This window comes from Aegilops tauschii, chromosome 4 (assembly GCF_002575655.3).
Source record: "Aegilops tauschii subsp. strangulata cultivar AL8/78 chromosome 4, Aet v6.0, whole genome shotgun sequence".
In the NCBI taxonomy this organism is placed as follows: Eukaryota; Viridiplantae; Streptophyta; class Magnoliopsida; order Poales; family Poaceae; genus Aegilops; species Aegilops tauschii.
The window spans coordinates 453,442,124-453,464,366 of record NC_053038.3 but is presented as its reverse complement, the minus strand read 5'-3'; the positions used below and the strand labels follow the sequence as shown (position 1 = coordinate 453,464,366).

The following is a 22,243-nucleotide window of genomic DNA, read 5'->3' as shown; positions in this document are numbered from 1 at the left end:
ACACTCAAAACATTGGCCTTTTTACTAAAGATGGTGCATAATAAATTCCTAAATCATTGTGGCCTTCCTTGGGTTCATCTAATTTGGGAATTCTACTATCCACATGGCGTCACCTCTTCAACTCCTTCTCACTGCTCCTTTTGGTGGAGAGATTGCTAAAAGCTTCTGCCTAGTACAAGGGAAATGCAACATGTTTGATTGAGGATGGCAGTTCAGTTGCTTTCTGGAGTGATAGATGGGATGACATTACCAAAATGCATTGTTGGCCACATCTATTCTCCTTCTCTAAGAACCAACAGATCTCCTTACAGGCTATGGGTTCCTTCACAGACGTTTCAGAGCACTTCCATCTACCTTTGTCAGAAGAGGCTTTTCATCAATATCAGGAACTGATGGAGCTAATACATAATACCCACCTAACACAGACATCAGATGCCTGGCAATTTCCATCTGGGGTTGTAAGTTTTCAGGTTTCTCAAGCTTACAGAATTCTCACTGGTCATCAGGATCTCATTCCAACACTGGCATGGATGTGAAAAACTTGCAGTCAACTCAAAGACAAGAATTTCTTCTGATTGTTTCTTCATAACAGGCAAAACTCAAGATCCATGCTCCAGCGGAAAAACTTATTCATTCCTGATTATACTTGTGTTTTATGTGGCCTACATGTGCTTGAAACTACGGATGACCTTTTCCTACATTTCCCATTTACCAAACGTTGTTGAACTTATTTATGTCCTATATGGACTCCTACATTCCTGGGCATCCAACATGAGATCAACAACTTAAAGGCCCTCCTTGGTGTTACATTCTCTCTGGAGATCATCATCCTAGTTTCTTGGGATATAAGGATCATCATGAATGACTTCATCTTTTAAAGGCCTTCCCCCAAACCTATATGTTTGCAGGAGGATATTTGAAAAAAGAGATGCACTTGGATTACCTACAGAGCAACTACTATGGAGGCTTCCAAGGATGGGTTGATGCATTCAAATAATTGACATGGCAGTTATCATAGTTTTGTTGTACAGAACATTTTGTACCTCTTATTTGAAAATCGATAAAAATACGCAGCAAAGTCATGCAGTTTCCCTTAAGAAAATTCTAATCCTCCTCGAAAAAAAGACAATCTAATCTATGAACCTGGATAATCTTTTAGTTTTGTTGGATAAGAAAAGTAAGGCATCGAACCAACCTGTGGTTGGATGATTTGAGGGAGTGTGATATCCCTAGCCCACCAGGGTTCAAATCCTGGTGCTTGCATTTATTCCTGGATTTATTTTAGGATTTCCGGCTATATGCATTCAGTGGGAGGAGACGTTCCCGTCGACTACGAGGTGATTTCAAGATGATATGCCAGCTCAGTCTTTCGAAAGTGCTCAGATGGGTAGGATGTGCGTGTGTGCATTCGTAGGGGTGAGTGTATGCACGTGTATATGAGCTCGCGTCTGTACTGTGTGAAAAGAAAAAGTAAGGGCAAAGCCTAATCTGAAACCTGCGAATGATCCCTGCATGAGGAAGCCGCATCTACTCCACCTGTTAATTAGGTCGGGGAGTAATTACACCCCTTCTCTTCTCGGACAAACTAGTGTCCCCTTGTCAGCTCTGCACTGAACTCAATACGTCCAATAATAGGTGAGCCCCTCCTACCAACCTGACGAAGCGCCACTCACTTCACTTCACTTCCCCTATAAACTCCCCGCAGCATCCACCACGCTCTCACTCCATTCACCGCGCACAACCACCTCCCCACTCTCTCCAGCCGAGCCAAGCTAGCTAGAGAGCGAGCCCAAGGAGCTAGCCGAGCCCGCTTCGAGGCAAGAATTCAAAGCGCCATGCTGGGCTGCTTCTCCCGGCTCCGGCGGCCGGCCTCTGCCGCGGCGGGGGCGCCGGCCCCCGTGCAGCCGCCCGACGAGGCGTCCACGTCGGCCGCGTCGACCTCCACCCCGGCGACCTCCCCGCGCTCGTCCTCCTCTTCCGCCCGCTTCAAGAACGCGTGCCTCCGGGACGGCGGCAGGGGCGGGGACGCCGACGTCGCGAAGGAGTGCCCGCCGCTGTCGCCCGCGCTCGCCGTGGACTCCGGGCTGTCGTCGGCCATCGCGTCCCGGCGGTTCTTCCTCGCCTCCCCGGGCCGGTCCAACTCCATCGTGGACTCGTCGGCGGCGCACGCGGCCGCCGTGCTGGGCGTGGGCGCGGCCGGGGTGGCGGTGCCGACCTACTCCCCGGACCCGCACGCCGACTTCCTGCGGTCCATGGAGGAGATGTCGGCGGCGCTGCGGCTGGACGCGCGGCGGCGCGGCGACAGGGCGCGCCTCCACGAGCTGCTGCTCTGCTACCTGGCGCTCAACGACAAGCGCGCGCACCGGTACGTCGTCAGCGCCTTCACCGACCTCCTCCTCCGCCTCACCGCCACCGACGACCTCGACGCCGACGACGAGCAGCACGGCAGCATGTAGCAGCTGCGTCGACGTGCCTGCCTGTGCCTCCCTGCAGAGCTCAACACTTTCGTCCATTTCTCATATTTTTTTGGGGTGCAAGATGCTGGTGCTGTGCTCGTCAGTTCCCAGCAGACAGGCCATGCATCTGATCTGACTGTAAAAAATTATGTTCGTGTGCAATTTCGCGGCAAAAGCCGCTTTGTACCTTTGTGTGGGCGTTGCTTTTGCTCTTTATGAAAGGCGTGAGCGTGCTGGCGAAGACGGGGAATATCTTAGCTTCTACAGTTGCACCGCTTTGTTTCTTTGTGTAATTGCGTTTGTCTTTTCGGCCACTTCTACGCTCTTTTCACTGTGTCCTTTATCTTTCCGTTGGGGCATCTGAAGGCTAGTTTGGTACACTAAATAGAGTGTGCGCACAGGCCATGTCAGGCATGGTTATGCCGTGACCATTACTTTGTACAGTAGTAAATGTGAATACAATGCTGTCGGTTTTCACTCTTGGACCGAGTAATTTTGGGATCGCCATTTGCAATTGCGTTGCGCCACACACCTTGAGACGGGCGAGAGAGGGGGGGGGGGGGGGGGGGGTCTTCGGATCCAGCAGCAGGACGCAATAATAAACAGACGCCGTGCAAAACCAACCGCCGCCGTACGCGCATAGGCTCACTCTGTCACTCACACACATGGCTGCTGTACTGTACTGTACTGTTGGATGGATGGATAGATCGTGGACGCGTGGTAAACCAGTAACCATCACGCGCCAATCTTCTCCTCTCGTTCGAGATCACCCGGCCGTCCGAAATTAAGATGATTGAGATTTATCATGGATCGACCGTCACTCTCTCCCCCGTGCCTTCCCGACGAGCCCATCCAAAAAGAGCCGGCCGCAATGGCGAAAGGCGAAGCAACGAAGCCGGTGAGCGTGAGGGGCGACACTGACAGTGCAACCGCGAGCCGAGATCCGCGCAGATCGTGGCCGCTTTGCCCATGAATCGGATCACATGCAGACGCAGGCAGGCAAAACATGTGTGCTCCGGCCGGGGCCTACGTGATTACCCTGCTGCTGATGATGCGTAGCGTAACTAACCGGAAAGCAAAGCAAAGCAAAGCAGGCGACCTCGACGCAGCAGCGGCATGCCATGGAAGGAAGACATGTTGCGATCCCTGCAGCAACAGATAGAGCAGAGCACCCAGGAAGAGCGTGATAAAGATGAGGATAAAGATCCGAGTCCGCCACCGGCCAGCGCCGCTGGTCTTGTGGTCTGATGATCATTTTGATCCTCCCGTCCTGGCCGGCAGCGACGCCGACCAAATCAGTAAATCACCTCCGATGGTCGCCGGCGCGTGGTGGGCACAGCGGCGCACGCGACAGGCCGCAGGAGCTGCGCTGGCACCAGCACCAGGGACTGCTAAAAAGGCAGATTTGGTGCCTCTGGTGGAGGGTGGAGAATGCAGTGGACTCCACGAAATACTGTGTTAAAATAGAAGGAGGTTATGCGCCGGTGACACTTTTCACACGTCCATTTTCTGCTCTGGAACCACAAATAGGGCTGGGAATGGAACAACTGTGACAACAAGCATCCGCATTCCGGGAAGCGGAGTGGGTGGTGATATTGCAAGGACTAGGGCGTGTACAGAGAGCAAAACAATCCATATCTATGACGAGTTATTCAGTGGCACAGAGTATCCATATGCCTCATTTCAGTTTACTTGGTCCATTAATTGACCCTTAAATTAGCAGCACTAATTTAATACGTATAGTACAAAAGTTCCAACTGAAAAAGTATATACAAGTGAATTTCACTTTTTATCCTCCTAATTGTGCATTTGGGACACCAATTATCCCATTTCACAAATAAAAAGTCTGATGATTACATCATTTATGAAACTTTGGGCCTGATTTGAGCCTATTCAAGATATTTGCATGTCTGCCAGTTGGGACACACATGTCAGGTTATCGTGATGTGTTGCTTGGTTTACCTACAGGTCCCTCGACTTCTCCAAGGCGCACAACTAGAACTATGTCCACTGTGTCAGCCTACGGCCTACCGCTCCGCCCCCATGAACGGGCACACCAAGAACACCGCCAACTTTGCGGATTGGCTGCTGGATTTGCAAGATTTCCTTGTACCCGAGGAAAAGAACCGCTTCTCAAGAGGGGTACATATATAGGGCCAGAATACAACTGCAGCCTAATCATAGTAGGGTTCATGGTGCAAGTGTTGTTGACCGACTCGTCTGACTACCCCCTCCCCCCGATGCAGTGTCAAAGCCGAGCTCGAGAACATTGAGACGAGATCATATGTCGATGAAGGCTGACGTAGGGAGCCTATGTATATGTGGCTTTCAAGTCAGAGTGCAAAACAAAAGAATAAGCCCAACCAAACACCAAGACATATCGCTTTTTATTTCCATACGTACCAACATGTTAGACCACATGTTAGGCATCACACAGCACTCACAACACAACTCCGCGACGAAGCATCGCCGGCGACGACCACCATCAAGCAGGACCCGTAGCCACTTTTCACTCAGGGAAGCAAAAAACCATGCTCTACGGGCACGCGAGCTTTCTTTTTTTATATGAGGGCGCGCGAGCTTTCTTTAGCGGTAAACCAAGTTTTATGCAGCAAAAAACACAGGATATGGGATACAAATCTGGTTATGGGATTGGCCAAACCAAACGTGACGTCTCAGACCCAACGAAAGTGCAAACTGGCTAAACTATGTGCCTCAACATTGATGGCACGACCCTCGAAATTAAAAGTACAATTAAAAGAACTTGCTAAATTATTAGTCTCACTGATGATTGCACCATTCTTGCCTTGACAAACTTTATTGACAGCTCCAAGCACTTCCTTTGCGTCCAATGCAATCGCTAGATCATAGAGGTTGAGGTCTTGTGCCATCGTAAGGGCCTCCTGCACGCAATCGTCTCTAGAATCGCAGGATCATCAACACCTCGGATAACAAGGGCTGAGCTATTAGAATAAAACGCTAATGCAAGATCATAGATGACACACCGATGCACGATATTTGTTAATGAGTTTTATCGATATGGCTACGTCCCCGGGGCATGACTACGGGCGCTTCTCCCCAAGATACCGCAACACCGGCCGCCCGGGCGCCGGCACAAGCCGTCGGCTCCCCCGCGTACCTGTTCCTATCAAGTCATCATAGGTTACAACGTGTGGTGCCCCTCCGTATATAAGAGGCTTAGGATATAAGTGTCCGACTCCTACACAACTCGTACCTAACCACACCAATTACAACTCCAAATCCACGTAACCCCTTGCGTACATAATATTCGACACAAATATAACAAACTCCACCTTGGCGAATATTCCCCACCACTTAGAAGTCGTCCATGCTCGAACCTCCATGTACTCCGGACTTGGGTTGTCTTCTTTGTAGCTTACTCAGAGCTACCCGACGGGTTAGACCCGCCGCCACCATGGGACTTCACTGCTACTCCTGCAACTCCACTCTCCATGGCTCCACCTGCAATAGTGCTCCCTTGCAACTTGTAAAAATGCAAAGCCGTCCTCTCTTCTATCATCACGGTCACCCCATCTTCCATGATTTTGATGGTCTTCTTATCCTGATCAGAATGGAATTCCATACCACCATCATGAAGAACACCAAGCGAAATTAGATTCCTCCTTAGCCCTGTCACATGCTGACTCCCCGAAGCATCCGCTCAACTCTGTCAAACATCTTGATTTTGATGTCACCTACTCCAGCAACACGATAACCTGTGTCATCGCCCACATAGGCTAAACCAAACTCATCAGACTTGTACGAAGAGAACCACTCCCTGTTGGGTGTCGCATGAAAAGAGCAAGCTGAATCCAACATCCACGCTTCAGCTTTTGTTGACCGCCTGTTTGATACTACGAGAACATCACTACTGCTGTCTGAGTCATCACCACGAGTAGCCGCATTAGCACTTGCCCCACCCTTCAGTTCTGGGCATTCCCTCTTTACATGTCCCCAATCCTTGCACCTGTAGCACTGCACCTTTTTCTTCTTTTTCTTCTCCGCCTCTTGTCCCTTCCTGAGCTGATAACCTTTAACTGCCAACCCCAAACCTTGAGTACTCTCCTCTGTAGCATTCTTTTGCTTCCTCAACTCATGTCCAAGCAACGCTGCAGTGACTTCCTCATTATTGATGGTTGTCTTTCCATGTGTCAATGTAATGACCAAATGCTCATAGGACGGTGGCAACGAAACAAGAAGAAGTAGTGCCTTATCCTCGTCCTCAATCTTCACATCCAGACGCGCTAGATCCGTGACCAATTGATTAAAGGCATTCACATGCTCCACAAGATCCGACCCCTCCTGCATCTTCAGCCCATAAAACTTTTGCTTCAAATACAGCTTATTGGTCGCTGACTTGGACATATAACGATTTGCCAACTTATCCCAAATTCCCTTAGGAGTATCTTCGTCCATGACATGATAGATGACCTGATCCGCAAGACAAAGCCGTATGGTAGCGGCCGCCTGCACTTGCATATCCTACCACGCATCGTTGTCAACCTTGGCCGGCTTCGTCTCCTGCAAACCCTTCAAGATTCCCTGCTGCGCCAGAATATCCTTACTCTTGTCTGCCATAGACCGAAGTTACCCGTGCCATCGAATTTCTCCACATCAAACGTGGTGACCCCCGGCGCCATGCCGAGCCGCGATCTAACCGACCTGTTGCCGCCGGTCTTACCGCCCTTTTCCTCTGCGACTTCCTCACGAAAAAGATCACTGATCCCGTATTCCTCGTCTGAAGCCACGCCGCGGTCCGTGATCTACCAAGAAATATGACCAACGCAACGTCCTGTCCGCCCTTCAGAAAATCAGCGTGAAGCCTTGCCAATGCTCAGATGAACTTGCTCTCCGCCGAAACCAACTGCTCCACCTATTCCCGAAACTGCAGACTGTTTTCTGTGCGTCCGCTGCCTCGTCGCCCCAGCCTTCTATTACTGCTGGATACCCAGCCCTTATTTTCCTTTCTCCACACGGAAACCGATTCAAGTCTGTCATGATTTGTCCGGTCTTGCCAAACCAAGTCTCCCACGGACCTATGCATGCACACGTCTCTTCTTTTCCTTTTCTTTAATCATCATGACCAGCAGCAGACTTGTCCCCTAACGAACATGCACACCCATCGCACGTATCACCTTGTAAATTTGATCCGCTGACCGCATGCAAGTTAACTCCCTGGACTCCTGCCTCATCACGATTTTATCTTTCCTTGAGTACGCTGCACCCTATCCGATGAAATCTGCACCCTTAACCTTCCTTTGCGTCGCGCTGCTACTGAGACCGGTTGCCACACGCCTCCTGGGAGGCTCCAGCGGCCGTCTCGCGTACGAACGCCAACAACTGAATCCTGACTTTCCTTCTCTCGACTCCGCGTTCATCGGAAAACACCCGCCGCTAGTTCCGACGACAGCTTCTGTCTCTGATCTTGGTTCTTCGCCAGCGATCTGTAACTTGCCCTGTCGCGCGCACACCGTACGCCAACCCTGCTGAAACAGACGCCACCTCGCGCATTATCCGTGCATGAGCCGTGTCGTACCCTGGCCACCCGTGTTGCCGACACAATCCGTCCGCAGTGCCGCACCGCTGCCCTTGTACAACGCCGAGCGCATCGTCTTGATGCTCTCACACTCCGATCTATCCGGCCGTCCCCCACGCGTCTGGTCGCCGGTCTGATCGCGAGTCGAATCCGTCGCCTCCGCAACGTCTTCAACAGCCACTACGCCGGTCCGATCGTCACGTCTAGCCAATCCTTACCGACCGCAGCCCATCGAACGGACCAGGCCTCCTGCCCGAAGTGTCCGACACCACCGACCGCATCGGCGATCGCCGCCATGCTCCATCTTGCGCCAATCGGACGTTCCCTGGCACCCGTCCAGCATGATCCTCATACCTCCGAATGATCTTCCGCATAGCCTTCTCGCAACCTTGCTCTGATACCACTTGTTAGAATAAAATGCTAATGCAAGATCATAGATGACACACCGAGGCACGATATTTGTTAACGAGGTTCACGATATGGCTACATCCCCGGGGCATGACTACGGGCGCTCCTCCCCAAGATACCGCAACACCGGACGCCCGGGCGCCGGCACAAGCCGTCGGCTCCCCCGCGTACCTGTTGCTATCAAGTCGTCATGGGTTACAACGTGTGGTGCCCCTCCGTATATAAGAGGCCTAGAATACAAGTGTCCGACTCCTACACAACTCGTACCTAATCACACCAATTACAACTCCAAGTCCACGTAACCCCTTGCTTACATAATATTCGACACAAATATAACATGAGCTGCCCAGAAACGTCCCAGCCGCGTCTCTACACACAGCAACAGCGGTGCCCACAATTCTTTTGCGATGGGCTGCATCGATGTGAATTTTTGTGTCCCGATGGCGGGGGTTTAGGGCGCTGGGTGTTAACAGTGTAGGAAGCAGTCGCTGTTTGTGAATCAAAGATTTTTTTTTTAGGTAAATTTGTGAATCAAAGATGGTTTTTTTCTTTATCATGCCTGATTTAAATGGGCCACAGTATTTTTTAGTAGAAAAAAACATATTGTGGCCCATTTATATTTTTCTGGCCTGAGCTGGGCTTCTGGACATCGCTCACATTCCACCTCGAGGAAAGCCTTCTCGTTGATGCGGCCCGGGATCAGGCCGGTCCACCGCTAAGAAAAAACCCTAAAAAAGAGAACTCAGCATAGGGCGTAGGCAGCCACGAGTCCTCCTATTCTCTGCTCCAAATCGTCTGCGCCCTCCTGCATGACCTGCCGCCGGCGCCGGCGCCGTCGCGGCCGTGCCATCGCAAACTCAAACTCGGTCCATCTCCGCCGTTGACGCCCGTGGCAAGCGGGCATTGGACACCCAGAAAACAGTTTCGCACTCAGAGCTCAGCTCGAGCTGTGCTGTGCCACCCTGTTCCTTTTGTGCAGATTGTCTCACGTTAACTTGTTTCAAATAACATGTGCTGCTGTAGTTTCTCTAGTGGAAATCAATGGGAGGCCCCTTGTCTCAATTCAATCAAAAAGAAATGGGTGAGGTCGATCTGACCACTGAGGCCACACTGGTGTGCTGAAAAGGAAACGCACAGAGCAAAAGGATGCAGAGTATTGACCATAGTTCTGGCCACGAAACAGTGAGATATCTATAAGGGCCTGCAATACTTCAGATAACCAATCCTTGGTATTTTCTCCCATCAACTTGTACACAGCACACAGATTCCATCACCGGATAACCAGGAAGTACAAATGCATATATAATTGTTCACTCACTCATGACAAGCATGATCAAAGATAGTAGTAGCAGAGTTACACACAAATCATATACCAAGCCATAAACAAATCATGCGATATGGGTAACACGTGCACATAACAAAATACAGGTCCAGCGATAATAGGAAATCAAAGCAAACACAAATACATGAAAATGAACGGCAAACAAACATATGCGCGGCTGCTGGAAGAAGAGGGCCAGAATCTTCTTCAGCTGCAACTTTATTCAAGGATAAATTGATGTATCAACTTGACCTTCGTGTGATGGAGAGTAATTGATCGATTGCTCACGGAGACGGAGTTGAGGCAGCACTTGCAGCTGCAGTTCCAGCTTAATAGTGTTGCAGCTGTCCATTGTACATCAGTTCAGGATGGTTGGCATGATATTCAATTCCTTCTCTCAGCGAGTCTATGTCGCAGCTGTCACCTTTGAGTTCAAGCTTCTTCAACTTGGTAGGCGATTAAGTCCAGAAGGAATTTCCATGGAGACAAAAGACCAGAAAATCATCTCCATCTTAGGAGCTGCCCCAGTCTCAAAGGTGATGCTGGTGATGTCACTGCCCTCGACAACTAGAGACTTGAGGCTCTTGAATTCTTCTTTTTTGAATTTGAGTTGGCTCTCGACGTAAGACTTGCGTCGAAGCCTGAGGCAGCGCAGGATCCTAAGCTGGCCAAGGATGCGTAGAGCCTCTTCCCCAAGGCCGGTCTCGCTCAGTGTTACCTTGGTGAGTTGGTCATGCCCTGCAATCCACGGGTAAAGCCCACCTGTGATGCTGCGGATGTTCAGGCTCTGAAGATTTTTTGGAGGTGAGGGCAATTCGCCCTCGCTTTTTGTGTGCTGGTCCATCTGGATTGACAGGGAGCGGAGGCAACCCTTCAATTTTTCGATCTGCTGGAACAGAAGTTCCAATTCTTCTTTCTTACCCTGGAGAATCACCCCAAGCTTTCTAAGACGTAGCAGCTTGCCGACGTCAGTCAGATCATCACTGTGGGCAACTTCAACATGGGAGAGCACCTCAAGTTTTTCCATTCTTCGGATGCTCCTGGGAAGGCGCACCGCCGCAAACGACTCTTCAAACCTATCAGTATCAGATTCAGAGTCATTGTTTGGAGTCGGAGAGTCTCTCTTCCCAGCAAGCAGATGCTTTAGCATTGGAAGCACAACAGATTTTGTGGCAAGTACCCGTACCGCTGTCTGCCGGATATCCAATGTCTGCAGGCACTGCAACTTCTCAATGTCCTTCGGCAGTTCAGCGACATCTGTGTTCCTGAGGCTCAAGTACTTGAGCAGCAGTATTTTGCAAATACTGTTTAGATGCTTCTTCTGCAGCCCTTTGCAGCCTCGAAGATCCAGCACCTTCAGAAACTGCCATTGATCAGATTCAGTCAGAGACTCAATTGTAGTTAAGATGCCATGGCCGGATGGATCAGAATCAGACTCAGAAAGAGGTTCTTCCTGTATTGCTACCCCACTGTTGATGGAGAAGCGGTGAGCTAGCTCAGGCCGTGATGATGTATCCACGAAGCCTACATCTGTAACGATGAAGTCATGAACAATAGAATTCAATGTAAAGCTCTTAATCTTGCCTGCAGAGCTGATTTCTCCTGGACATATAAAGCCTCGAGTGACCAGTGAGTCGAAGATGCGCTCGGCCTGATCATGCAGCGTGCTCGTCCCTGCGCTTCTTTTGGTTATCAGTCCTTCACAGACCCATCTCCTCAGCAGATCAGCTCTCATGATTATGTGTCCTTGAGGAAAGATTGATAGGTACATCAAGCAGCTCTTGTGATGGCTAGGGAGCTCGTTGTAGCAGACCATAAGCAGCATCTTAGCAGTATTGTTTCTGTTCTCCTCTAGGACACGGCATAGGGTTTCCAGTTCCGCCGTAGCCCTGTGGGGATTGACATAGAGTAGATGAAGGAACAGCTGCAGTGCAAAGGTATCGTGGTAGCACTTCATTAAAACGGCCAATACTCTTGTCCTAAAAAAACTTCACACTTTGCAAGGTCCAATGCTCTTGTCCTAAAAAAAATTGGACGTGTTTCACAACGGAATTTTTTGGTATGAAATCCTGCATCATCACCAATCCAGTCACCAAAGTAATTTCCGGTCATTATTAGAGCACTATTAGCGCAGACATCATAATGCCTAAAGTCACGGTTTATTTCACAGGAAAATTCTGCCTGGCCACCGACGGCATCCAGAATGACTAGAATGCTTTTACCAAACAGAAGCTCGCTATTTTGTGATTCCTTGTCATCCTTCCACAAACTGACCATCCTGCTTTGAGGGTGTAGTTGTTGTAGTATCTCCCTGCGAAGCTCAGAATATTGCCTGTACGACTTTACAATGTTGATCCAGACCATGTGGTCGAAGGACCTCACCACGGAAGTGTGCTCGTATACCTTCTGTGCGATAGTTGTCTTCCCCACGCTACCTTCTCCTTCAATACAGATCAACCTGTACTTCCTCTTGTTATAATCGCTTTGACTTTCAATGCTAGCATCATGAACAAATTCTTTGTAAAGCAGACACTTCAGGACCTTGTTGCTTTCCTCCTCTATAGTGTCCGGTGGTTCACCGTAGAGCAACTCACGTCTCCGCAGATCCTCCTCCTCCTCCTGTCCGCCGGGCTGTGGAGCCGGAGCATCGGGGATGGTGCGAGATGGTGCCGGCGGGACAGTGACGCCATACCTCTCCCGCCTGTCGCCAACGTCACGGGCCCGGACCTTGAGCTCCCGGATCCGCGTCGCGATACGGTGGCGGGCAGACATGGTCCGCACAAAGCGGAGCATCCGGAGCAAGGAGCCCAGGACGCCCTTTCTGGCGCCGGGGCCAGCACCTCCGACGTACTGGACGTAGAGCTCGACGTTGCCCTCGCAGTCGCGGCTGAGGCCAGCCACTTGCTTCATCCACGCCCGGACCTGGTTGTCACGGTTGTGGGACTCGGCAAGGTGCATGAGCAGGCCGTTCATGCTCTCCATCTCGTCGCTGATGAACTCGACGTCGCCGCGGAGGCCGCCCAGCAGCTGCGCCTCGCTGACAAGGACCGTGGTGAGGCGGCCCAGCAGCGAGTCGATCGCGCCCTGGGCGTCCATCTTCCTGCTCGATGTGCTCTTCTTTCGGTGGAGAATGTGGTGGGCGAGCCAAGGGAGTGAACACGCAGCGGCAGTGGAAGTGAGTGGAATGCTGGATGAACAAGGGGACAGAACGGCTTAACAACTAGTCCAGCATAGGTTAGGTAGATCCGAAATGAATGCTGCCGAAAGCTCATTGGACACTCCTGTACCAGATCACGGTAAAAAGTTGCTTGCTTTTCCATTTGGAACCGACAAGGGACAGCATAGTGTACGCACGCATTTACTCGGCTGCCAGCGACCAACCAGCAATAATCAACATAGTACTACACACTAGAGTTGATCATCTGTTTAGGTCCATGTCGCTATACCTTCTTGGTCCCCGTTGGCGTTTCTTCCCTCAAATCTGCCGCCAACACATCGGAAAGCAAATGTCACTGCCGGCAGTTCTTGAAGCCTCAATCCTGGTGGATGCCAAGAGCTCTCAGGGCCTCTGCCGCCGCTGTGTAGCAGTGTCAGGAGAGCTGGAAAAAAAAAACGCCGATTCATGTGTGGCTTCGCTGCCCTCAGTCGCCAGGTGGGCCCTCAGGTTAAGTGTGTGGCTTGCTCTCTGATTACGTCGACCTCAACACAGGGACAACAGAGACACGCCGTGGTCACTGCAACACCAGAACATCATCCTGTGGAGCAGCAACCTGCACTAATGCAGCAGGCAGCAGCATTCCAAGTCCAGTACAGCCCAGCTAAATCACCTTTGATGGCCGGCCACGAGCACAGCCGCCGGGAAAGCAATACGCACAAGTACAAGACAGGGAGCACAAGGAGCATGGCTTCCAAAACAGAAAAAGGCAGCAGAAGGAGCACTAAGTTGAATATGGAGTATTTACTACTAGGATTAAGTGTTATAAGCACACTTATTATTCCTCCACTATCATCTCTGAAGCTTATCTTTTTCGGAATCTAATTATCAAAGTGATGGAACCAAAATCACAGCTGCCCCTATTGCAAACACAAATTGAAAAAAAATGTACTCAGAAGCACCACATGACATTTAAGTGGTTTTGCCACCATCTTGTGCCATGCAACAGATTGCTGGAAGCAGTACCCCGAATGTGAAGACCAATACAAACATGAGGGGCCATCCAAAGATTATGGCATTTCCCTAGAAATAGGCAATAAAATAGTACTGACCTAGTGCAATGATTTATAGACTGATCGAACCATTAATCCCTAAAAAAATGTATCCCATCCTCACTTTCAACATTCAAGCGCCATAGATAACCATCAATTTGGAAGAATAATGAGCCTTCCAGATTACCATGAATTACGCCAAGAATTTATCTACCAAAGGCACTACAGCAAGATAAATATCACGGTTCATACTGCGGGCAGTTGATAATGCAATAAATAACTACCAATTTTGGAAGAACAATTAGTCTTCCAGATAATCATTCAATCAGTGAGCGATGGATGCCTGGCAGAAAAGACTTGATACAAAATAAAGCCCAGGAATAATTATAATGACCATAAGCATCCTAAGGGCAGGTATTATATCCATCCTAAGATATCCGGAGCACAGCAGTAGCATGTATCTACGAAATCGGAATTGACAGAAGATACAGATGTTTCAGTCTAAATTAAACAAACTGGCGGGGATGGTGGGCCTTTCTGAGGAGACTAGTCAGATGGGTCAAATTCTTTTATGCTCTTGACAGTAGCCCTTTTTCTTGAATCTGAGTCTAATTCATCCAGATCAGAGGAAATTGCTAGGCACCCATAAAGTATTCTCTTTTTCTCACCCCTGCTATCAGTCTCAACCAGCATAGGGTTTGTATCAGGGTCTAAGTTGTGAGTAGCCTGTGCACGTGACCAACCTACACGTCCATGATCTTGCCTCTCAAAAAACTCAGCAAGGCGCTCAGCCTCCTTCAAGCCAGATGGGTTGTTCGCGAACTTGATAAGTGTCAGACCCAGATGCCCTTCCTTTCCATACAAGGACTTCGACTTGCCACCAGCAAACCCTAGTTCTGAAAACAAAGATAGATGACAACACAGCAAATATTACTGTGCTATATATGGTATTATTTCATAAACATGTGCTCAACAGAGCAGTAGTTGCATAAGTGGGAACGGCATTTCTCAATGGTTTTATTTTCTTGGAGTCTAATGTGGCTACATTCAAATCTAAATTGCACACTCGACAGTAGATTTGATATTCCATTTTAGCAAAGAATCTGAACCCCAAAGATAATGCTAAAGTCTTCCTCTAACAGAAATATATAGCCAGGCAAAACATTAGGCAGAGATGAGAAAATAAACCCAGGTCTGACTAAGATACATAGCGCACTGGAAGTAAATGTGTGCTTTCCAGACTCAAATATCAGAACTTAACGGAGCTTCTTGAATTTGAAACCAGGATATGCACTTCAGGTATTAAAACAAAGCCAGGGCAGACTAATTTTACTGGGACAGTGTACTCTGTGCATTAATTCCTTTTCGAGGAATGCATACTCAACATGACTCATCTAATAGTGTTAGATGCCACTGATCGCTTAAGCCAAATAATGCACCGGAGATACCCCCACTGCTACTGCAGAGATCAACCTTGCAAGAACTCACAGCACTGATGCTACTGCCTCAGCCAAGACAGTTCTGCTCTATGGCCCAACAAAATAGGATAACCTCACAATTCTCACCGCTCCAATCAATCAAGAGAGTTTTGCTCTATAAAGGACAGACCAAGTGCTAGAAGCTCCCACCCCAGGTGGGGTTTGGGGAAGGATTATACGAAGCAAGCCCTACCCCTGCACAGTTCAATGCAGAGAGGCTGTGTCGAACCCAGGACCTCTTGGCACAAGCGGGGAGTACTTCACCACTGTGCCAGGCCTGTTCTTCACAGTTTGCTCTATGACCCAACAAAATAGGATAACCACGCAACCCTCACCGACTCTAAAAGAAGTTAAAAACATGCAAAGCTAATCTCTCAACACAATCAACCGGAGTCAGCCATATCACATGGTAGTAATGTGCCTGAGAGTAGTACACGGACTGAGCTCATAAAAAAATGGGAAATATTCAGTGTTCTCAATCCATCAGTTTGACAAGCTATACAATGGTCTTGTATGTTCAATTCCTATGGGACCACAATGTTCCTAGATCAGTATAATGAATAATGGACCTAACATAAATGCATAGCTTTAATAATGCTTCGGTGAAAAAGGTGAAAGACCAGGGTGAAAGGTCATTAAAGCGTTACCATACAAGTTTTTTAGGTCTCTCGCATAAATGTGACACTGATATCAAGGACACGGTGCGAATAAGAAACTGCTGTGCACTTATCCAACCAAGTATGCAACAACTGTTCACTTTATAAGTTGGAGACTACATTATAGACATACCTGCAATTTTCTTATCCATTTCTTTGTTTCCCAGACCCTCAGAGCGTCCATCTTTCTTCCTCCCAGTGGTAGTGTTACGAATGATAACAGTTGGAGGCCATATAATAAGGTCCTCCCTATTTGCTCGAACAAGGTCAGGAGGTAATGACTGGTATGCCTTAGAGTTATCAGGGACTTTTGTATAATCCCATCCCTTAAGGACACACAATGCCTTGTGTAAACCAAGATGATCAACAAATGAATCTGCATTTGGTGGGTTGTAAGCATGCATGACAAGCCCGTGCACATCAGCAAAGTCCTTAGAAGACCTGGAATTGTGCACATTGACCAGACATAATGCAAACAAATTAAGGCATGTTCAACAAGAGCTGATATCTACTAAAATAAATGTAACCAGCAAATCTGTCACATGACATGGTCTACAAATGAAAAAGAATGTCAAATATATTGCACTAGCCCCCAAGCATATCGATCACGCATGTGAGACAAGAAAGCATGAAAACAGAATTTCAATGTCGAAGAAGAGCCCACGACAAGAAAACGGTGTAATATTTGTTCACCAGTAAAATAACATGCTTCAGCTGGTACTGCATGAAGTTGTCTAGGCCACACCAGAGCTCTCCTTACCATGCACAGATAATCACAACCACCAAGTCTAAGGCTGATGGCTGATGTTTAGTTTTAGTCCCAGCATGCCATTAACTCGTCCATTTACCCCCTACACTTACCAACCAATAAAAGTTTGCCATACACAGGCAAGCGCGTTAAATTTTGACTGCTGATCGGAAACAAGGGGCATCAAAGGAAAGAAGTTCTATTAAAGGGTTTTTAATGGCACCTGTGTGTATGCCAATCTTTGTAAGCATATGTTAGGAGGTTAGGAGGTAACCATACTGACAATAGGCTTGTGAAACAAGAAGATGTGTTCTTGACACGAGATGCATTTGGATCAACTATGGAAAGGAAAGAAGATATACCATATGAGGAAAATATAGATATGATGAGTCTGAATAAACTATAATTGGGACATATCACATAGGGGTGGGCATAAAAACCGTTGACCGAAAAACCGAGCTGAAAAACCCGGACCGAACCCGAAGTCACCGAAACCAAAAAAATCGGTAGTACATTCGGTCAACAACTACAGCGAACCGATTTTGCTTCGGTAAATTCAGTTTCACACACGAGTTGACCAAAAGAACCGAGAAAGCAAGAAAACTAACGAAAGGCTCGTACACTTGCGCAAATTCTCAAGTTGCTTCCTATCCTTATCCCGTCGCAGCCTCACAAGTCACAAGTCACACCACGCCCTAGCCGCCAACTAGCCCTCCCATCCATCATGAGTTCGTGACCTCTCCAAGAACTCAAACTCTCCTCCCTAGCAGGACTCCAAGACCACAACTATCCGCCCTAGTGGCCAGTGCAGGCGAACATCGGTGTCCTGCAGATCGCATCCCGGGTGAAGCTGGATCCAGCCACGCGCTGGACATGGACCGCCGCCGTCTTTTTCTCTGACTTGTGGCAAGCGGCCGTGCTGCGCCCCCTACTCGACATCTCGCCGGTGTCATTCCAGTCAACAGCAGTGCGTCTGGTGATCTGTAAGAAGCACTGCCGCCGCGTCCCCTTTGTCCCGATTAGCGCATCCAACTACATTTCTTATTCCCTTCCCTTCAATTGACAATTTGATATGTTTGCGTTCTCATTGGTGCAGTTGCTCTGTGTTCGTCTTCTTTTGGCTTCATTTAACTCTGTTCGGTTTAGTCGATTAAATCCGAGCACCGAACCGGAATCTCCATGACCAAATGCCTTGGTTAGTGACTTAGCAATAAACCGATCGGCCATCGTTTTGTGAAAACCGAATTTTGTAATAGATCGATAAACCGAACCGTTTGGTGCGGTGTAACTGATTGCCCAGCCTGAGTATCACACACGTAAAAGAATGAGGTTATGCAAAAGGAAGTTTGCAATAACAATGACAGGCAACAAGCCTTAAGGGGATAGGATGGATGGACAAATGTGAAATGTCCAATCTAATTTAATCTACCATTTTGGCAGCATCTACCTTCTGTACTTTCTCTCGATATTTTTTCCCACGGTAGAGACATACTAGATGTAGTTATCAAAGTGGAGATAAGATAACATCTATGTAGAATTATTTACTGCCCTAATGCCCTTTGAACGAAGGCATAATTCAAGTTGCCATATGAAATGGTGACCGACCCTTGTAGCCATCTTCTAGGATCTTATCACTCTCTTGGCAATGTTATTATAACCATCCCTACAAAGGCCTCACATCACCTGGTCACTGGTGTCCCATGCTTTCCCTAAAACACTAATAATATGTAGATGGAATATATAGCTAAAAGTACAAGCAACAAGAAAACAAATATGTGTTAATTTTGTCGAATATTATACTATGTTCTTACTTGCAAGTTGATTATAAACCGCAGGAGCTTGTAGGTTCAAATTTCAGAGGGATGATATCGTGGCCCATAGACTGATAGACCTAGATCCAACAAGCTATCAGGTCTACGTTTCTGCATTCGCGTTGGTCCGGTCTAGGTATGATAAGTAATAACTAGGTATGATAAGTAATAACGGTGCCTCTAGGAATGGGGGGTTCAAAACACAAATGATATTTTGATAGAATAATGCCAGCTATTTCTCTATTGCCTCATCTGCCGCAAAACCACCATGTCACAGACTCACAGGTTACCAAACTATCCATAAATAAACCTAAAAAATACAAGGTAAATATTCCAATACCAAAATTATTGCTAATTGCATCCGAGTTGCCTCTAGGAATGGACCATATAGTACCAGCCCATTAGGACTTGCCATTTCAAGATATACAATAGCAATAATACAATTCATTAGCCCATAGCTCTATTACACGTACGTGAGCTTACCCTCACAGACGGACAGACCTCTCCGACATGCATTGTAGCTGTAACATGTGAATCAATAGGCAAGCATTCAAAAACATTGTCACTGGAAGCCCATTCAAATGAGACATACTGGCCCACCAAAGATCAAAGAATAGGTTCCTTTCTTAACTCCAGAAGAAAGGGAGCAAGCCCCTCTGTTGGCCTAAACCTCGATCCATCCCAGAGTAGCCGCAGGCTGGACAGCGGCAAACTCCTCAAAACGAAGTTATACTTTGTCTTTGTCACCCACTCATGTACCCATTTCTCCCTCACTCACATCTTCCTCACAACCCTCAGAATTCCAAATATTCGAGATTTGGGTGTTATACACCAAAGTAATCAGGTCTAGTTGGTTAGTGGCGATGAAATTCAGACCTCACTAGGTGAGGTCGTGGTTTCAAACCCCTCCCACGCATTACTTTTGGCGGAATATCAAAAGAGGAGTCCGTTGACACACTTGGGTGGTTTTGGGGGGAATATCAGAAGAGGAGTCCCCTGGCGCACTTGGGTGGTTTGACTGCTCCTGGTTTCCTCCAAGTTCGGCACTGAAACAGACAGTCAGAGTGGGAGTTCTCTGTTCATGTGCTTAAATGGTAGTCTAACCAAACTAGGCAAGACAGGTCACCGGTTCCATGGTTTTTTAGTCATACCGCTGGTCTAGTTCATTTTTAAAAACTATGCTCCTGACATGGCACAATCCAGCTCCAGGACAGTGCAAGCTGATCTACGAGAGGCATGACGGGGTAACATGAAGCTGTGCATGCTGCAGTGAACCAGTACAAGTTTGGCACAATTCATGCACAGATGTGAGGCAAGTGGCACATCAGGGCGTGATGTGAACTGGTGCGACAAGGTTCGCTCCTACTAGCGAATCGCTCGAACCATAGTTGACAAGCACGGCTAGAGTCAGACGAATCTGAGGCTAGTAAATAACACAGCCTCCGCGGAGCTTCTTTGGGTAGTGGAATGGTACATTCCAACTGGTACAGGATCCAAATCTGTACGATTGATTACATACTCTCCCCCCCCCCCCCCCCCCGCGTTCCTAAATACAGGACTGTTTAGAGATTCCAATATGGACTGCATACGGAGCAAAATGAGTGAATCTACACTCTAAAATATGTCTATATACATCCGTATGTGGTTCGTATTGAAATCTTTAAAAGGGCTTATATTTAGAAACGGAGGGAGTACAATGTAAATTTACTCAAACAAACACTAGTACTATTTATAGCCAACGAAAAAATATGATAGTACCATATCTGTCTGAGCAGTATCAGCCAATATGTTAACTACTCAGCTACAAGAAGTGAAACAGAATATGCAGTACATATATTGTTCCAGAATATTGTACTAGAAAGCTGGATCAGAAATATCACACAAAAAGTAGCTCTGAAAAAAATGCAAGGATAGTTATAACTTGGAAGTTTCGCACTAATAGCCTAATAACAAATTTCAAATAAAAACAGTATTAATTCTAATATTATATGCCAAAGTAGAAAAGAAAGCCTCGCAGTTCTCTCAGTTATCACAAAAGTAATATGCCACTTTGCTCCAAGCTTCAGTGGGCGGAAAAGAGACAGCATGGATCACATATGATATGTGCTAGCCACAGAGGCAAGCTCACAGAAACAAACAAAGGGCCTGGTAGAATATGATGATACCGTTGTTCTCAGGCGAGGAAATAAAAAATTCAATAACAGAAACTAATTTCAGGGACCGTAATGTCGCTGCATCAAGTGCAGTTCAATTTCATGGCTGTATCAGATGAAATGAAGCAATAGCAAAGCTACGATTCACCTGAAACTATTCCTACTTAATTACTTATGCCAAGTGACACGACATCTAGAGGAATGAACAGACTTGTCACACATCGCCAAGTAGGCCACATATATAATCTATGTTGATTGAGCGGCATAAAAACCTAGGGCGCAATGCGTCTCTCTCCAGCTAGACATGCACATAATATTATCAGTATTGGTTTATGACGATAAGGAAGACATAGTAAAGTCATATGAAGTCAAAACGTAAGAGCGAGCTCCACAATGGAAAGAAGCCAGCACAAAAAACTGAGTACAATCTGTACAAGAATGCTTCCTAGTAAGGAAGTGACAAGCAAGGCGGGATCACCAAACCTGCCGCAGGGGAGACATTGGACGCGTCCACCTTCAAGGTAGATCCGCTTCTGGGCAGGATTCTCGTTAAGCATCTTGGAGTACTTGAGGAACGCCTTCCTGAGCGCTTGCCTGTCGACCGGGGGCTGCTGCATCTGCGACGATTGATGCGGCGGCGGCTCGAAGCGGGGCTGCTTCGGGTGCCTGGAGAAGCCCTCCTCGGGGTCGGCGGGGTGCCTTCGCTTGTCGTGCGGCGGGAACTGCTGCGGCGGCGGTGGCTGATGCGGCGGCCAGGCCTCAGGGCCGGCACGCGGGAAGTGCGGGAGCTGGGGCAGGGGGGCGGGCTCGAACGGGTAGTCGGGGGGCAGGGCGAAGTAGGTGCGCACGGTGCCGTCGGCCAGGTGTATGGTGCGGCGGTCGAGGTTGTGGAAGCCGTAGGGCGGCGGGGGAGGCGTCTCCACCCGCGGCTGCTGGTGCGGCGGCGGGCGGGCGGCAGCCGCCGGGGACGCGGGGTTGCGGGCTTGCGGGGCGGGGGCGGTAGGAGCGGGGTGCCGCCTGGCGTTGGAGGAGCGGGTGGGGGTCGGGGTGCGGCGGGAGGTGGACGCAGCCTTGTCTCCGGCGGGGCCGGCGGCGGCGCCCGCGGGCGGCGGGCCCCAGCGGGACTTGCGCGGCGCCATGCCGGCGGGGGGCTTGGCGGAGGCGGAGGCGGAGGGCTTGGAGGGGGGAGGGTTAGGTTTCTTCATCGCTCGCTAGGGATCGCGGCGGAATTCTGGAATTTGGGGGATGGGATTCGATTCGGGGCGTCGGAGAAGAGAGTGTTCTCTTTTTATTTTCCCTTTTTACCGCTTCAGTCATCAGAGCGAAACAAGGAAATTAAGCCTGCCTGCAAAATGCAAGGCCCGCTACGCGCCGGTCGGCCGGCCCAAATTTGGACCGACAGCTGCATGCACGTTTTTTTTTTTGCCCTAATTTCCTTTCCTTTTCTTT

The 22,243-nt window shown here is 48.6% G+C and overlaps 3 protein-coding genes across 3 annotated transcripts; 1 reads left to right on the top strand and 2 right to left on the bottom strand.

The window, feature by feature from the left end:
* The first annotated feature begins 1,571 nt into the window (after nucleotides 1-1,571).
* Nucleotides 1,572-2,936, top strand: LOC109752514 (transcription repressor OFP16). The gene has a single exon (XM_020311404.3). It carries the CDS (start codon nucleotides 1,836-1,838, stop codon nucleotides 2,454-2,456), a length of 621 nt encoding a protein of 206 aa, XP_020166993.1. The 5' UTR covers nucleotides 1,572-1,835; the 3' UTR covers nucleotides 2,457-2,936.
* Nucleotides 2,937-9,699: 6,763 nt separating this feature from the next.
* LOC109752508 (disease resistance protein PIK6-NP-like) lies at nucleotides 9,700-14,068 on the bottom strand. Its single transcript, XM_073496897.1, has 4 exons — nucleotides 12,470-14,068; nucleotides 12,337-12,434; nucleotides 11,739-12,239; nucleotides 9,700-11,631 (listed from the first exon to the last, which is right to left on the bottom strand). Exons 1-4 carry the CDS (start codon nucleotides 12,836-12,838, stop codon nucleotides 10,185-10,187), a joined length of 2,415 nt encoding a protein of 804 aa, XP_073352998.1. The 5' UTR covers nucleotides 12,839-14,068; the 3' UTR covers nucleotides 9,700-10,184.
* A 141-nt stretch (nucleotides 14,069-14,209) lies between these two features.
* LOC109752511 (uncharacterized) lies at nucleotides 14,210-22,095 on the bottom strand. Its single transcript, XM_020311394.4, has 3 exons — nucleotides 21,278-22,095; nucleotides 16,216-16,523; nucleotides 14,210-14,844 (listed from the first exon to the last, which is right to left on the bottom strand). Exons 1-3 carry the CDS (start codon nucleotides 21,997-21,999, stop codon nucleotides 14,495-14,497), a joined length of 1,380 nt encoding a protein of 459 aa, XP_020166983.1. The 5' UTR covers nucleotides 22,000-22,095; the 3' UTR covers nucleotides 14,210-14,494.
* Nucleotides 22,096-22,243: the final 148 nt, after the last annotated feature.